General features: G+C 50.2%; 1 protein-coding gene across 9 annotated transcripts; it reads right to left on the reverse strand.

Moving 5' to 3' along the window:
* Positions 1 to 429: 429 nt before the first annotated feature.
* BRD2 (bromodomain containing 2) lies at positions 430 to 12,274 on the reverse strand. Of its 9 annotated transcripts, none has more exons than XM_060111209.1 (14): positions 9,697 to 9,793; positions 7,961 to 9,285; positions 6,444 to 6,605; positions 6,057 to 6,360; positions 5,317 to 5,454; positions 4,671 to 4,809; positions 4,373 to 4,587; positions 3,901 to 4,275; positions 3,253 to 3,381; positions 2,822 to 3,067; positions 2,420 to 2,685; positions 1,621 to 1,925; positions 1,264 to 1,386; positions 430 to 1,157 (listed from the first exon to the last, which is right to left on the reverse strand). In XM_060111209.1, the coding sequence occupies exons 4-14, from the start codon at positions 6,246 to 6,248 to the stop codon at positions 1,021 to 1,023; spliced, it is 2,265 nt and encodes a 754-aa protein (XP_059967192.1). In that variant the 5' UTR covers positions 6,249 to 6,360; positions 6,444 to 6,605; positions 7,961 to 9,285; positions 9,697 to 9,793; the 3' UTR covers positions 430 to 1,020. The 9 variants fall into 9 exon arrangements, with proteins under 9 accessions (XP_059967192.1, XP_059967191.1, XP_059967187.1 ...); XM_060111208.1 differs by having other exon boundaries at positions 6,444 to 6,777; XM_060111204.1 differs by lacking the exons at positions 6,444 to 6,605; positions 9,697 to 9,793 and adding an exon at positions 11,872 to 12,274.
* Positions 12,275 to 17,424: the final 5,150 nt, after the last annotated feature.

Consider the following 17,424-nt stretch of genomic DNA (forward strand, 5'->3'; position numbering starts at 1 on the left):
AGTAGACAAACTGCCTTTTTAAGGCAGATGCCCAGTGCAAGTACGTACTGTTGGCTACCTCCCATCCCTTTCACATCTTGCTAAATGTCCAGGAAACAATCCACATATCCAGCACCAGAGGAGAACTTGAGCCTATTTCACATCTTGAGTTTGAAACTCTTGGTTAAGATATGAATGAGCCAGAGAATTTAGTTTTCTTCATCTAAAACCAGAGCAAACTGCAAACCTTAAGTTTATTTTGGGGGATTCGCTTTACAAAGGGCAGATGCACTTTTATCACTACAGCAACAGCCTACTGGTTTATTTAAAACAGGATGGTCCTTCTTCCCTCACCTCAGGAGTACTTTCCTCAAAATCTCAATTGTATCACATTCCTTTTGAAGCACTAGAAAAAGAAATGTCATTAAAGTAATAACTCAAAACTTGAATAATATTTTCTTTATTTACAAGTTAGAATCAACAGACAAAGAAGAGACAATCTAGGGGACCAAACGGGGAGATGACTGAAACCCCCAGGGGCCCCAAATGGAGCAGAAAGGAAAACAGAGTAGAAAAAAAAAGTCAACGTAAAAAAAGAACACCTTCCTCCCTCCCCATGGAGGCTGAGGGGACCACGGCCCCACCCTGCCTCGGCCTTACCTAGCTTAAAATAAATTAGAACAAACAACCTCAAAACAGGGCCCTTACAAGTGAACAGGGCAGCTACGGCCTCAGGTAACCCCGTATCAGGGCCTTTGCCCATTCCCACCCTTTACCCCTGCCCCACCAGTCATTTTGAATAGGGGCTCTATGCCTAAGAGGTCACTCTCCATGGGGCTGGGAACGCAGTCGTATTTTGTCCATTTATGTACCTCCTTCAGTAATTGTCCCTGCATTCCTCCCCCCTGCAGAGCCAGCTCTCCTACAGTGGGGGGAGGGGGTGAGATGAGGAAGTATCACAGCAAAGGGAGAGTAGGGGTGGGGCAGGGTGGTCTAGGGGTCCGGTCCTGCGGAGCCTCCTGCCCCATCTGGCCTGGCCCCTTAGCCTGAGTCTGAATCACTGGTGTCTGAAGAAGAGGAAGATGAAGAGGAGGAGCTGGAATCTGAGCTGGAGCTGGAAGCACTGAGGCGGGACACTGCTACCTGCTGTGCTGATGACGTCTCGGTTTTCTCACTCGCTGGAGAACAAAGTTGAAGTTTAACGATATTTAAGTCTGATTTCCATTTTTCAAGAGTCAAGAGGGCAGAATGTAGTGAATTCACAGTGGCTTACTGAACACTCACCTTTCTTGGGGGGCTTTTTGGTAGAATTGAGCTGCCCACTAACATCTTGTAACCGCTTTTCTAGTTCCCGCTTCTTCTCCAAAGCCAGTTCCTCCTTTGTCTTTCCCACAGGTTTCTTAATAGCTAGAAAAAGAAATATACCAGGATTAAGATAGCCAGAAGCACCCTAGTTTCTCTGTCCCCTATTGTTGCCAAATTCCTTTCTTGAACATTGGGAAGCAACTAATCCAACCCTTATGATCCCAGGAGCTGATGATCTCAAGTCCATCAAGCATATGCCTACTATCCTTCTCTAACTGTCCTCAGAACCTCGCGAGGATTTGCTGAGTTAACTGGTGGGCCTCATTTCATACTCACTATAGGGCTTCCGAGGTTTCTTTCGTAGGCAGGAAAGGACATAGCGTTCAAGCTCTCTAAGTGTGGATGGCTTGAGCGTTTCAAAATCAATCTCAATTTCTTCTGGGTTTGAGTCACGTAAAGAGGGCTCCCTGGCTTGAATTATGTGTACAACTCGACCCAGTTTCTCCCCGGGCAACTTGTTGATGTCCAGGCTCAACTGCCGCTTCTCGTCGTAACTCATGGGCCTGCTTTCTTCCTCTTCCTCTGAATCATAGCCTGCAGGCGGGGCAGGTGGGGCTGTCTTTGTGGCCTTTTTGGGGAGTCTACGGGCAAAAGAAAAATGTCAATTGTGGGACATTCTCTCTATTCAACCCAGTGACCTGGATTTCATGCCTGAAAAACTATTTTCCATTAAGGCAAATGAGTGGGTTACTAGACACTGTATCAGAGAGCAGAGCTTCTTTACATGCCAAACACTTTTATTAATCTCAGACTTTGAGAACTAAATGTAAGTACACTGGCACAGGTCCACTTGTTTTGCTCCCTAAAGCACTAACCCACCCTCGACCACAGAAGAAAACACGAAAAAACAGATTCACTGGTTTAGAGAAGGGGTAGGCAGACTACACTGTCAGAGTTAAGCAGCTTTGAGAGACTACAGTCTTGAAAGTCTACTTCATCACCTGGCCACTTGCAGAAAAAATTTGCTGGACCCCGATTTAGAGAAACCTTTGCAAGGAGTGGGAGAAATCATCCTCCCCGGAGAGATTAGAGACATAACTGAGCTGTCTCTGCCTCCATGATAGATAGTACTCACTTGGTGCTACTTCCTCCAGAAGGTCCAAAGCCAGGAGGGCCTAGTGTAGCAGCGCTGCCAGCCCCACTGCCACTCGCTTTCTTGGACTTCTTGGGCTGAGATGGGCGAGGTGCCCGAGGCCCTCTGTCATCTTCCTCAACCCCAGCTCGGCCTCGATGCTTCTCTGCCTTCCGTTTCTTCTTTTTCTCTTTTTTTTCTCTCTTTCGCTTGGGCTTGGATATTGGGCCTTGGGACAGGGCAGCCAGTTGTTCATGTACTGCTCGAAGCTAAAGAGGAAAAAGAATCATGTGAAATAGAAAAAATAAATAGGTAAAACGATAGACTAAAAAAAAAAAAATTTAGGGCCAAGACAGTGCATGAACCTCACCCAGTAAACTGAACAGCAACAAATTAAAGTAATACCTGCTCCTGTAGTTCAGCCAAGCGATGAGCCCTTTCTTCCTCAGAGTCAGAGCTTTCACTCTCTTCTTCCTCTTCATCCTCATCTTCCTCCTCCTCCTCCTCAGAAGAGCTCTCACTGCTACTTTCCTCACTGGAGGACTCTGAAGATGATTTGGCCAAGCCAGGGGGCAAGGCAGTAGAGACCGGTAAAGGCCCTGGTTCCAGTGGTTCATCTGGCATCTTGGCATAACGGAACTCAAATACATCCTAGAAAAAGACAGCAGACTCAAAACCATGCTAGTGGATATGCCCTGATCATACTCAGCCGTACGGCAGCTCCAATTTACAACTGTAGAGACTGGGAGAGCCCCATGTTGAGGTTGTGCACCACAGACAGCAAAATCTCTCTCCCCAGACCCATTCATTCTTCAAACTCCGACCTTGACACTCACCTGTAACTTTCGTGCCATGGCCACAACATCATGGTCTGGGGGATTGTACTTATAGCAGTTGGAGAACATTAGCCGCACGTCAGCAGCAAACTCCTGTGCATCCCGGTAATCACGATTCTCCATCTTCCGCTGCAGAAGGAGGCAGCATCAGAAGCTGCACAGGCAGGAAGACTCACCTTTCCCTGCCAGCTCCAGACACCGCAAGGCTAGCCCTCTCGAGAGCACGGGGGCGGGGCGGGGCGGGGGCAGCCTTAAGGATCTATGCCCTGGGGCTCAAGTTTGAAATCAAAGGAATTTGGGTGGGTTGAAGAAGTATCTATGTCTAGGGAAAAAAATCATTTCTAAGTTAAAAGAGTGGGTGGCCTCTGACTAACCAGCCATCCCTTAACTTTCCTATCCTAACCCAACATTCCTAATATGTAGGACCTAATTGTAGATGAGTAGCGATGCTCTGAACACAAAACCCACCACACTCTCTCAAATTTCAGAAAATATGGACTCCTAACAAGTACTTGACCTTCTGCCCCATTACTATTTTGTAAAAATAAAATGCCAAGACTGCTGTGTGCCCGGAAAAAGTGACCGTTTTATTGATCCCTAGGCTCCAATCACTGCCTGAGTATCCCATCTGCCCCATGCAGTGGGTACCTTGACAGTGCTGAGGTCCATGGGGTGCTTAATGATGTCATGGTAGTCATGCAGGCCAAGAGCAGAAGCGTCCACTGGTTTATAGAAAGGCCAGGCATAGGCAGCATGCTTCTTAGAGAGTAATTCCTTCAAAATGCCATTGCAGTGTTTTAACTGTTCTGACAGCTTTCCCTTCTTGGAGCTTTGGTGCTGTTGCTGAGAGTCAGGCAAGTCTTTGCGTGGGGGCTTGATAGGGCGGCCACTCTCTCTACGCATAGGGGGAAGCCGTGCTGCCTTAGGCTCAAGACCCCCGGGAGGGCTAGCTGGGGAGCCAGGAGCCAGGATAGCTGTAGGTGTAGGGGTGGTAGTATCTGCTTTCCGCTTTACCCCCTTTTTCTGCAGAGAAAAACAAGACAGGAGCCTTTTACCCTGGGTCCACTCCATTCAAGACCTTTCCCTCTTCACTGTCCCAAAGTTATCCACAGATGTATACCTTGGCAAGGGGCTGGGCTGGGGGAGCTGCAGAGACAGCAAGGAGCGGGGGTCCAGCGGAGTGCAAGGACTTGAGAAGGGGCGAAGAGATGACCGATGGGTGGGGAATGTTGAGGACAGTGGTAGGTATCTCAGGTGGTGGAGTATACAGGGCTGTGTGAGACACAGAAGAGACAGCAGGCACCTGATGGGCACTGGTGATACTGCCCTGGAGTGCTGGTGGGGGGGAGAAAAAAAGTTTAGTCTGATTATCTTTCCCATCTTTCCGTCTTCATTGGCAAAACTCCTACTCTTCCTACCTGCCAATTTGGCCCCTTTCTTGTGGCTGTTCTTAGGGATAGTCACCACAAGCTCTTGTTCCTCTTGTGGCATTGACGCCACCTTCTGTAGAAAGATCTTTTCCAGCGTTTGTGCCATCAGGACAATATCATCAGTAGGCTACAGGAAACACAAAGAAGTTCAAATGCTAGCAAAAGACAAGCAAAACCATTTTTCTCTGAGGAATTCCTAGCCCCAGGCATCACCACCACCCGCCTTACACAACTTCACCATCAAGTACTGAAAATCACCTATATTGGGCCATTAAATTCCTTTTTCTCTTCCAACTCTGCCCCTCAAGATGCAACAAAGAAATAAAGTTCTGAAGTAAGAAAATGAGAGCTGATAAAAAAAAAAAAGGTTCCTGCTCTACGCAGATCTCTGGAGATTTCTCTGAAAAACAGGGCCACTATCCACAAGAATAAAAAGTGTTCTACTTAAACACCTCTTAACTCTGGATCTCTGAAACCACATCACTGCTTTCAGTGATACCTTTTGGAACTCAGACTTTCTAGGATCCTGACTACTAAGAACACCTACAGTAAAACCCTTAAACCTTTCATTGATAAAGTAGTGATAAAAAATACACTCTCTCTCCCCAACTACTAATAACACAAAAACACTCACCTTGTTGTAGATATAACAGTTGGTGAACATGGTATTGAAATCCTGCATACACTCTGAGGCAGCCCAGTAATAGTTGTTTTCAAGTCTCCTCTTAATAGTACCCATATCCATAGGCTGCTTTATAATTTTGTGATAATCCTAAAGAAAAAAGTGGTAGGTCAGAGCTACAGAAAGATAAACACCTGTTCTTCTAAGCAAACTACCGACCCAACACACACGCACGTACACACCCCCTATGCATCAAGAATACAGTCTCCTAAACTGCGGCCCCAATTAAATCTAAGGGATAGGAAAAAAAAATGGAACAGGATTCTTATCACCCATAGGGAGGCCCCTACTGCCTTTCTCTAACCACCCACCTCCCACCCACTCTGGAAAAGCTTCCCATCCTGTGACATTACCTCTGGGGCTGGCTATCCATGGGCTGCATGAGGGAAAGGAAGAAGCTAAGAATTTTGGCCACCGTGGTCCTCTCCCAACCTGGGGTGGGAATCTGTAAAATGGAGCCAGGGCACAAAAGTTAAGGAAGGACACATGGAGGGCACAATGAGAGATGCTAAGATAGCAAGCGGTTGGATCAAACACAAAGGACCAAGAATCCAGAAATCTGGTGGCTATCTGTCCTACAGGGTAGAAATGGGAACTCCTAGGGGCCGCAGCAGCTATACTAGACAGCCCACCTCCACGCACACACATTCTTGTTCATTTCCATACCTCCCCACTCCAATCTCTTTACTCACCGGCAGACCCAGTTTGACAGCATCCACAGGCTGCCGGAAGGGCCATGCAAACTGATGTTTCCACAGAGCCTTCATCACCACCTTGTGCAGGTATTGCAACTGGTTGGTAACCCGTCCTGGCTTTTTGGGATTGGACACCTCCGGGGGTGGTGGGTTGGCAGGGGTTAGTTGCAAAGCCGGCACTGAAGCCATTGTGGGGCTCTCGAATCCCTCATACAACAGGGAGGGCTTTCGAATCCTTTTCCCAGGCGCTGCTGCCTCTGGGCCCAGCCCCAGTAACCCTGCATTCCCCTCCCCAGGGAGCCTGTGAAGACAAGGAACAAAACCATATGTGGTAATCTTGTGGAACTTGGGAGAGTACAATTTACACTAATTTACGCTACGTACCCTCAATAAATCCAGGCTTGGAATCTAGTGAAAGGTGGTCAAGATTATGAAAATGAAACCAGTATCCAAACAATCCATGGAGCTTTTGTTCTTGTACTTCCTACCACCTCTTCTGTTCTTAGTCCTACATTATGAATTCTCAAGTCTGATGGACTCTTTCATCTGTTTTTAAAATTTAAAGTGAAAAAGCCCAAGGTAATTTCTCACAGGGCACAGCCATTTGAGAATCACAGCATTATTGGGATGGGACTTAAGCAAAATGGGTGGAGCCGAGAAACTCAAGCCCCAAGCTTCCTCCTCACTAGGGGCTTGGTGGTTGCCATGGTGGTTGAGCCTGAGGGAAGCGGGTAAAAAGGAAACAAAATAGAACAATTTCATAAAACGCTAATTAAACAGACACTTAAGAATCCACCTGTGCAGAAGGAATCAGCATCCTCCACAAGCTCTGGATAGTTAACTCCAAACAGACCAGACATCTAACGGAAAACCCAATCAACTCAAAAAAAGAAAAAATCAGACAAGGGAGTATTTGTCACACTTCACAGCATGGAATACCCCAAGCTACCAGCCTCCAGAAATTATTCACAAATTCATCTCCTCCCTCGGAAGAACTCAAAAAATAGAACTGTCCAAACAGTCAAGGTCAGCGAGTTCCCTCAGAAAAGTGATACAGACCTCCCCTGCAACCCCTAACAGAAACTGCGATGCCGTTAACAGTTCCCACTGTAGCATCAACTCTGAAGAGCAAAGGCCAATAATGCACCAAGTTTACATTCTCTCTGGTGCTCCTCGACACCAGGTGTTTCCCAAGGCCCAAGTCTAAAGACGTTATACCGAAATCTCATTGTTTACATCCGCAGAGCTGGACTACAGGATCCTTAGCTCCACCCTCCTACCCTGAATGAAACTCCCAATTGTATCACAAAAACAAAAACAAAAAACCCAGTCCTCTGCAACAAGACACACAACTCTCAACACAAAGCCGCACCAGTCAATGAAGGACTAGCAGGAACTTAATGACCTACCCCAGACATTAGGAAAGAGAGTGATCCTTCTACCCTACTCAGGAAATCTCCGTTTCCAGTCCCGGAGCTCTATCACCATGGCAACCCTGTAAAGCACAAGATGTGGCCACGAACCCACCCCCCCAAAAGGCCCAACAAACCGTCGCTAGACACCAAGCCCATTACCCGCAGGACCTACTCCCCAATCAGCGTCCTTCCCCATTACATTTTGCCGCCACCTCCCTCTGCCCGACTCGGCCAAGATCTGACCACAGAGGAAAAAGCAACGTATAAACTGACAACCTGTGCTCCCTCCGTACTCAGGATCTGGGCCACTGCCTCAGTCCCAAACCGCCGCTCAACCGGCTGTCCGAGCCCGGCGAGCCAACGGTTGCGCCACGAAACAACAACGCGCCCCACTCGGTTCCGCACTCCCTCCGAATCCAACGCCCCACACCCGCGCGCTGCAACTCCCAAACGCCCCCTTCCCACACGCGGCTCGCGGGGACGTACTTATTGTGGGGAGTCACGTTTTGCAGCATCTTGATCACGGGGAACCGGCGCTGCCCTCAGCCGCGGAAAGTCCGGGTGGCCTCGGTTCCCCTTACCTTCCAGTCCAGCATAACCCGGGAAGTGAGGGGGGGGTCGGGGGCCGTTGCCCTCGGCCCACCAGGCGACAACCCCCCCCGCCGGGCCGGCACGAAAGCAGTCTCCTCCGCTGTTTCTCGGAGAACTCCCGGCAGCTTGGCGCGCTCCGCAGGAGGCGGACAGCGAGAAAATGGCGGCGGCCCCAGCTGAGGCGGGCGAGCGAAGGGGGACGGACTCTTCAAACCCCAGGACAGTCCCCGATCCCAGACACCGTCGTCAATATTGCCCGCCGTTGGTCTGCAAGGATCCCCTCTTCCTGCCAGGACCGTCCGGCGCGGACGAGGTCCCGTTTCGATCTCGGATGGAGGCGGATGAACACGAAAAGTGGTTTAGGGAGCCGCCGCCTCCATCTTTGAAATCCTCTTGAGGGCGGAGTAGAGGGGGTGGACAGACTCCGAGGACTGGGCGGGGCTCGAAAAAGGGGAGCTTCGGGGGCTTCTATGGGGTCTGTACTGTCCGCCGGGACCGGTCATAGGCCGAGACGAAGGCCATTTCCAAGCGGATGGACGTGGATTGTAATGGCGGTCCCGGACGACACGAAGGCTCTGTATAAGTAGGCAGAATCCTCCAGCTCGTTCTAGAGGCTGCTCCACTCCAGCGCGAAATGGCGCCGCCGAGCCCCGCGCCAGCCCTTTATATATAGGCAAGGAGGCGGAGCTTCGCCGCTCATGCGCGCCACCGCGCTCGCGACTTCCCCCACCCCCTCCGCGCGCGCGCGCTCGCTCACGCGCGTGAAGAAGCGCAGTCGAAGGGGGAGGAACACCTCTCCGCGGGAGCGTTTTCTATTGGTCGGCGGATGCGATGACGTCATAAGCCTCATTTCCAACGCGTTAGTCACCAGGCAGAAGAATGCCGCATAGACCCACAGGGAAGCGTCAACCCGCCACATCTCCGAGCCAATTGGCTGCGCTGTGGTTCGGCAACTCCAGGGAAAGAGGGAGGTTGGCAGGGGTGCAGCACCCTCTCCCCGCCTCCCCTTCCAACAAAGTCTTCCCAGGCGTCCAAGCCCGGTGCGACTGATGACTGCCAAGCTCGGGCAGGTCGTGCCGTTTGTAGCTCCTCCATTGGCCAGACTGGCAGGACTGGAGGCGGCCGCGTGGGCGTAGTCAGTCTGGGCCCGCCGGGGTGTGGCCACAGGACGCCCGCGGCTCGTTGTTCTCGGCAGTGAGGAGGCCGCCGCAGTGAAGAATCTGAAATGAGGAAGGAGACGCCATCTTAGAAGCCGCGGCCTGCCACTGGCAAACAGCTAAGGGCTCCCAAACGCAGCGAGGAAGGAACCGAACGTTCCCGTTCTCCGCAATCAAAAATACAGAATTTATAGAGTATTAAAATCCTCCCTTTCCTTCCCCAAGCGCAACAATCGAAAGACAAAGGCAAAACTCTCCCCAGAATCTACCATCTGTGAACTCTTAAAGGCTTTTCATCAACAAGGCAACCGAACAATACGTTCCAAACACTTGCACCCCAAGCACCTCTCCAATCCCTCCCACTCATACCTTCAGTTACCAATACAAATATCTGCCTGCTCGACAAAACCTCGGCAACCATTAACGGAGCAAAATCTCCAAACGCACCCATATACCCTTTAAAATGAAACCCACCTCCTCCCCAAACTTCATTCCGGTGTCTGGCTCAGAACGGAAAAAACAAGTCCCGCGAGGGGCGAATCAGGGTGAACGCCCTCCCCCTCTGGCGAGCTCAGACCTTTCCCCACGCTCCCCGCCCTCCCCCCACCCCGGAGGCAGGCCCACACCCTCTAAGGGTCCTGGCGTCGCGGGGCGGAAGGGCCCCCCCATCCCCCCCACCAGGGTTCGGAGTCCTCCCCACGGAGCGGCTGGTCCATCGGTCAGCGCCAGGGAGGAGGGCGAGCGGAGGAGGCGACGGCTGCGGCTCAGACTAGCCCTCCCCCTCCTTCTCTCCCCTCCCCCCTCCCCCCGGGCCGTCCGCCTCCGAGGAGGGGCAGGAGCCATTTTGGGAACTCAATTTCGCCCCCTCCCCCCAACCCACTCAACTTACATCTTTCCCACAATCTAGTACAGTAATCTGAATAGGGTTACAGACTACGTGTGAATAGAGCCAAAGCACAAGGTCAAGATCTCTAAAGCCATCTCTGGGGCTCCCCCGCCCCCTTACCGGAGAGTGAAAGAATTTCCCTCACCTGGGCTTTAGTGGGGGGCCTTCCCCTCCTCCACGTCCCCTCTTCTGGCTACCAAGGAAGAAAACAGACTATGCATGTCTGAATAGAAAATTAATGTAAGTTAAGGAATATAAGAGCCCCCCCCCAAACCCAGGGCTTCGGGAGGGCCTAGGTCCTTGAACTCCAACTGGGTCACCCTCCCACCGTAGCGGCCCTGGAACCCTAACCTCGCTTACTGTGTCTAAAATGGCCATCAATTCTCGACCACCCGAGTCCGGCAAACCCTGGGGGGGGGGGAGTGCGCACCGGGAAAGCAGTCTCTCTCCTCCCCCCCACCCACCTCCGATCAGACCTCGGCCCCAAAAGTACAAGCGGGCCCTCCCGGGTGGCTGCAGCAAAGAGAGCAATGACACAGCAACTTTGCAGAGGCCTTCTCCCCTCCCCCATTCCCCTCCCCCTAATGGCCCAGCCTCCCCAATCTGCCTTTCTCCACCCGGGGCCTTGCAGGTCTGCACACAGGCCCATCAGGGGGCCGGCCAGGGAAGAAAATTTAGGAGGTCGAGAGAATACAGGGCCCTATTAGAAAGGTAAAGGGCAGCCAGACAGTACTCTGGCTTATTTCCCTGCATTCCGGAAAATCACAGCTCTCCGCTCCCTCCCAGTTCTCCCTTCCCCTACATGAGTCACAGGGGAGGCTACTGCTACTCAGTAATTTGGAAAAGTAACTCTTCCCTCCTTTCCGTTCCCTCCCCCGCAATACACAAGAAGATAACTGTTCAGGAATGGGGGAGGGGATGAAGGAGGCAAAAGACGCCACCCAGGAGAAACCCGAAACCTTGGGAGCTGTGAAATCGTTCCAGGTCCTGAGACTCACTCTCTCCTGTCTCAGGCCACGATTTCCAACCCCTCCCAAGACGCCAGTTGGGCCGGTTTCTGCTCCCAAGAGGACCCCAAGCTTCCAGCCTGCAAGCCCTCCCCAGCCTGGGGTAGACACATGCTCAGCTAAGACCCCCGCCGCGGCAAAGAAGGTTTGTTCGGAAGGCTCCTTAGGCCATGTCCACGTGAATGCACACAAATTCGATAAGCGACTCGAAGCGTAACCTCCACCGTGCCATGTGGTGACTGCCAGTTTCCTACCGCTGACACAAAGGAAGCACAGAAATGCTCCTTAGTCTCTGCGGAGAAAAGGAGTGGGCGCCTGGGAACAATCTCAGTTTACAACCCGGGTTGCCAACTCTCAGCATTCCCATCTACGAGTAAGAACTACAGTCACCACTCCCACTCCTCAGCCCACTAGGTCACCCCACCCTCCGAACGCCAAAAGGATCCCTTCTCACCTGGCTCCAAGCTCCTGTACCCCCAGGGGACGAATGGAATGGGGGGGAACACCGCCCCCACGCCCCTTTGCCCTCCAATTGGTATTGAGACAGAGGTTGGCCATTCCCCTCCCCCACCCGAGGGGCCCTCTCCTGCTCGCCCCCCTACACATTCCCATTGGCTGTAAACTGTTTGAAGGACAAATCTTCCCACCCTCAGGATTCTTCTCTGCACCCCAAGAATCTCCCTCCCGGACTCCCCACCATTGGTTAGGCACTTAAATGACTGACAACGCCCCCGCCCGCCAAAGGCCCCTTCTCACCTGGATCCTGGAACCTTCCAGGGGGGCTCCAATGTTCCCCTTGTCTTGGTGCGGGGGGAGGATGTAATCCGGGGTGTCACCCCCCCGGAAACTGAGGTTGCTTTGGGGGAGGGGGCGTAGCCCCCAGCCCCTCCCTTCCCGACTGAGCTGGGGGGTGGGGAGAGCATCGGGGCCGCGCGGCCACGTCAGCAACATCCAGATTGGCTGACCCGGGTCACGTGCCAGCCGCCCCCTCCCCCCGCCACGGGGGCCAGTTTTCCGTAGGTTCCTAGGGGTCGCTCAGGGGGCCAAGGGGGCCGCATGGCCCAGGCATTTCTCCACAGACCCAGGGCACTCTAATGACGCTGCTTCTGCATATCCCCGGCTTCCCATCCCGCTATCGTCGACCCTATCCCCCCCACTCGCCTCTCCGTACGGGTTCAGCATGGCTGCCGCAGCCCGGGAACGTGCACAGCGCAGGCGCATGGGTGCGACCTCTTTGGGGGAGGGGAAAGGAAAGCGGGAGGCCGCGGGGAGAGCAGTGCGCAGGCGTGAGGGCGGGTTCCGTAACTCCCGCGGCGGGGCTCGGAGCGCGCGCAGTGGGTGGGGCGGAAGCGGGCGCGGCGCGCCGCCCTCCCGCCTTACCAGACCTTCCCCCACTGCGGGCGGCCTCGCGGGGCAGCCGTGGGGAGCCCTGCCTCGGTTCCTTTTCCGCAGGTGGAGGGTGCGGCTTGGGACGCCCGAGCCGGAGTTCAGTGGGAATGCGCGCCGCCGTGCTGTTGTCAGTGGAGGAGAATGGGGCCTGGACCTGGAGTTGTGAGGGTTTGCAGCGTGGGGTCTCTCCCCGGCTGCAGTGTGGTTCCACGACGGGGGTGTTGTCACCGCCCTCATCGTGCTTGCGGCGGGGAGAGGAGGTGCGGGCGGTTGGTGTGGGCGTTTTGTTCGGTCTCTTTGTCTTAGGCCGCTTTCTAACCTCTCATTTCCCCTGAGTCTACCTGGAGTTCCTTACTTTATTGAGACCTGCCGGAGCCTGGACTCCTTTGCCTGCTGCAAAACTTGACAGCCTTTTGATCACTTTTACTTCTTTACTGGGCTCGTCTCCACCATTTAAGTTAAAACACTTAGGCTTTTTCTAAGGCTTTACCCTCTGCTCATCTTGAATAAAACCCATAAAAATCTAATCTAGGGATGGTTGCCACCTAAAGGCGACCTTTTACTTGTTCATGGGCAGTAATGCCTCCCTTGACCCTCAGAATGTGGTTCAAATTTTCACTCTAGTTCGTAGCCCCCCCCCCCCACTCCCCACCCGCAGAACAGAACAGGAAGGCCAGCTTGAGCGAGAGTTCGCTTTCCATCTCCCACCTGTAAACTGGGCAGTGTCTGTGTTCCTTTACCACCATTGTACTCGAAGTCCTCTCTTCTGATTAAAGAAATGTATTTTCCTTTTGACCTGGTCAATCTTATCTGTTACTCTGAAGCTCTCCTCCATTTTCTACCAATTAGCATTTTTAACATCCCTTAATATGGGTTTCCCAGCCTAAAAAGAAGAAAAGAAAGGCAGTAACCTTATCAATATTGTATTCCCTTGTGGACTCACTTATCTAACAGTTCCCCTGCACAGTCAAGACCTGAAATTGTCATCTTAATTTTCCTCTCTCTGCCTCATTCCCCACTCTAGCTCATTTCTTCCACTACTGAAACTGTCCTGGCAAATGTCACCAGGAACCTCCTAATTGGCAAAGTCAGGAAGCAGTTTTCAGTTCTCACCTTATTTGACCTCTCAAGTATTTGACATTTGATCACGCTTCCTTCCTGAAATTCTCTACACCCTTTATTTCTGTGACTACTTCTCACTTGCTTCTTTTCCTACTTGTCCAGCTGTTCCTCTGGTCTCCTTTGTGGACTCTTCTTCGGCCCTGTTGATGTTTGCCAGGATTTTGCCTCAGTTTGCTTCTAGTTCTGTTCATCGTCTCTAAGTAATCTCAGTGGCTCAGAGCCTCTCAGATCTGTATTTTTAGTTCAGAGGACTCCTGAGCGAAACTCACTACTGAATTGCACCACTTGGATAATCTTCAGACACTTCAACATTTTCAAAATCGATACAACCTGTATGTACCCTAGACCTGCTCCGTCTGTATTATCCAGGTTGATGGCAGCTATTCAATCAAAAAGCCTGGAATCTGGGAGCCATTCTTGATTTCTTTTTCTCACAACATTATATCTCCTAGGCTTATATTGTGCCTCTAATACAGCCATTGACTTACACTCTGTCCTAGTCCTATCACCTGAGCTGTATCAACAGCTTCCTAACTGATTTCCTTATTTCTAAAGCTGCACTGTTCACTATGGTAGGCACAAGTGGCTGTTTAAATTAACATTAAATACTGTTTTAACTTTAGTTCCTCAGATGCCCTAGCCTCATTTTAAGTTCTCATTAGCCATGTGTGGCTAGTGGCCATCATATTGGATAGCACAAATTATAGAACATTTCCATCATTGAAGAAAGTTCTCTCGAACAGTGCTGCTCTAGATTTTTCTCTCTGCCTCTGCCACAATACTGCCAGGAATGAGCTTTCCAAAATACAACTCTAGCCATATGCTACTGTTTAAGCCCCGTATTAATTTCTTATTGCCTGTGTGATAAAGTCCAAATTCTTGTGCTTGCCAGAAAGGTCTGCCCAGCTCTCCAGTGTCATGTCTAGCCACTTCCTCTTGGGCCCTATATTCCAGCCGTATTGAACTGTTGCCCAGATACACCATTTTGTTTTACACTGTATTTCACACATACTGCTCTCACTACATGAAATACGCTTTTCTCCAGTCCATCTAAGCCCAAATACCATCATCTGAAAAGCCTACCCTTGCCTTCCAAATTGAGTTGACTGCTCATCCCTTGGTGTCCCTTTCTCTTATGATTGCACCTTTCACAGTGAATGGCATATATGTGATGCCACATGTTTCTCTCCCTTACTAGACTTTGATCTTGAGAACAGGGCCATGTTGTTTTGTTTTGTTTTGTTTTTATTTTAAATGCCCCCAGCTCCTGGCTCAGGACCTGGCCAATATGAGGTGCTCACAAAGTGAGCAAATGTTGAAGGAAGTTGATGTTTACATAAGTATGTGACTTAGGTAAGATTGTAATGTATGTGTTTGGAGGGGGGGCTCCATGCGTAGTATTGGGGAAATAATCATAGACAAAGTTATTGTTGTCAGATAAACATTTGAGACACGGGGATGGTGTGAGGAAAGACAGAACAGAGCAGGTCATTTTCACAGAGCATTGCAGTCCAATCTGGCCCGAATAAAATATAAGCTACAAGAAGGAGAGCTGGAGGAGATTGGAAGTTACATTTATTTGAGGCAGTATGATGATTTCCAGTGCTGTTAAGTTTGGACCTAGTGGAGAGCCACTGAAATCTTTTGAGCTATGGCTTGATTGGAATTATGTCATTAGATAGGAATTCTATCTTCATATCCCCAGTGGCTATCACTATACCTGTTAATAAACACCAAATAAAAATGCCACGTGTTGGAAGGAGGTGAGACTGGTGATAGCTAAAATTCATTGAGTTTTTGAAATGTCTCAGGCCCTATTATAATTGCTTTATATGTAGGAACTCTTCTAATGTTTATAACCCTATAAAGTAGATACTATTGTTATCACTCCCATTTTTCAAATGAAGCGACTGAAGCAAGAGATGTTAAATAATTTACTCACAGTTACATGTTTAATAAGTGTCCAGAGCTGGGATCTGAACCCAGGCAGTCTGTCTCTGGGTGGTATGTTATTCTGGTTGTTAGGCACAGCAGGTATTTTAAAATCAAAGATTGAAGTTCGAGGAAAAAACGATTAGTAGAGGTAGATTTGGGAGTCACCTTTGAGGTGTAGTTTGAATCAGTCATGCAGGTAAGTAGGTGAGATTTATAAGGAAGGAAGTATGGAACAATTTAGTTGTGGGTTAAAGATCACGCTCTGGGTTGCATCCTCACACAGAAAGAATAGGAAGAGAAACCAGTGTAAGAGCGTCAAACAAGTAAAAGCAGAACATAATATGAGGAAGCCAGAACAAGAGAGGGCTGCAGTGAGGATTTCATGTTTATTGAATGAATGACTAACCAGGAGTTGTGTTTTTTTTTTTTTTTTTCTGTACGCGGGCCTCTCACTGCTGTGGCCTCTCCCGTTGCAGAGCACAGGCTCTGGACGCACAGGCTCAGCGGCCATGGCTCACGGGCCCAGCCGCTCTGCGGCATGGGGGATCCTCCCGGACCAGGGCACAAACCCGTGTCCCCTGCATCGACAGGCGGACTCTCAACCACTGCGCCACCAGGGAAGCCCTAATCAGGAGTTTTTAAGCTTATTTGTGCCATGGACTTCTTTGGCAGTTTGGTGGAGCCTTTGGACCTTGTCTGACAATAATATTTGTAAATGCATAAATAAAATACACAGTTATCAAAATATTTAAAGAAATGTGTGATGATCTAGTAATAATGTGTTCCCTTATTAATAGGATACTAATACAATAAATAAAATGATTTATTGCAGGTCTAAACTCATAGTTGTAGAGGTATTTTGAGATGTCTATGATATGAAAATATTCATTGATGGTGATTTCTATTGATGACATTACAGGTGCTGCTAGTACTACAAAGACTTGTTTTCTACATTCATAAAATTAAGTTTCAGTTAATTAGATGTTCTTAAAAATAAAGGTGACTCTTTTTGTTCCATCCAAGTTCATGGACCCCTGAATTTTATGGCATGTGGACTGTAGGTTAAGAACCCCTGTTCTTTTTTTTCTTTTTTTTTTTTTTTGCCACGCCATGCGGCTTGTGGGATCTTAGTTCCCTGTCCAGGGATTGAACCCGGGTCACGGCAGTGAATGTGCGGAGCCCTAACCACTGGACCACCAGGGAATTCCCCAAAACCCCTGTTCTGATTGAATGAAGAGACAAGATCCTGCAGAGGGTGTGAGAGAATGAAGAAAGGGGAAATCTCACTAGGTTGGTGATTGGGGATCATTACTGATATTGGAGAGCAGTTTTGTAGTCTGGGGATAGAACTCAGAATATGGGGAACCTGAAAAACCCAGGCCAAGTAATTCAGACTGAATCTCGTAGAAAGGGGGGAGCCGTTTAAGTTTTGAGAGGAGAAGGAAGAGCTACCTTTATAGGAAGTTACTTGGCACCAGTGTGCACCATGGATTGGCTTTGGAGAGACTGGAGGTAGGTCAGGTAGGAATCACAGCACACATTCACCCATGGAATGAAAAGGAATAAAGTCATAGCATTAGAATTAATCACACTTAGAGGAGAATGCAGACCTCGCTGTGGACCACGAGGTCGCACGTGGTCTTGCTTCTTCCTGCCTCTGGCCTCATCTGCTGTCTGTGCTCTCTTATTCACTAATAATATGCCAGCCCCACAGGTCTTCACCTCCCTGAAGGAGCCAGCCCCTTGCCTGCCTCAGGGCCTTCTTCTTCTTCCCCCTCTGCCTGGCTAACTCCTACTCACCCTTCAGATCCCATCTCAATATCACTAGGTTTCACTTAGTGTCTCTTATGGATCTCAGTTCTT

The sequence above is a fragment of the Mesoplodon densirostris genome, chromosome 10, assembly GCF_025265405.1.
Source record: "Mesoplodon densirostris isolate mMesDen1 chromosome 10, mMesDen1 primary haplotype, whole genome shotgun sequence".
Taxonomy (NCBI): domain Eukaryota; kingdom Metazoa; phylum Chordata; class Mammalia; order Artiodactyla; family Ziphiidae; genus Mesoplodon; species Mesoplodon densirostris.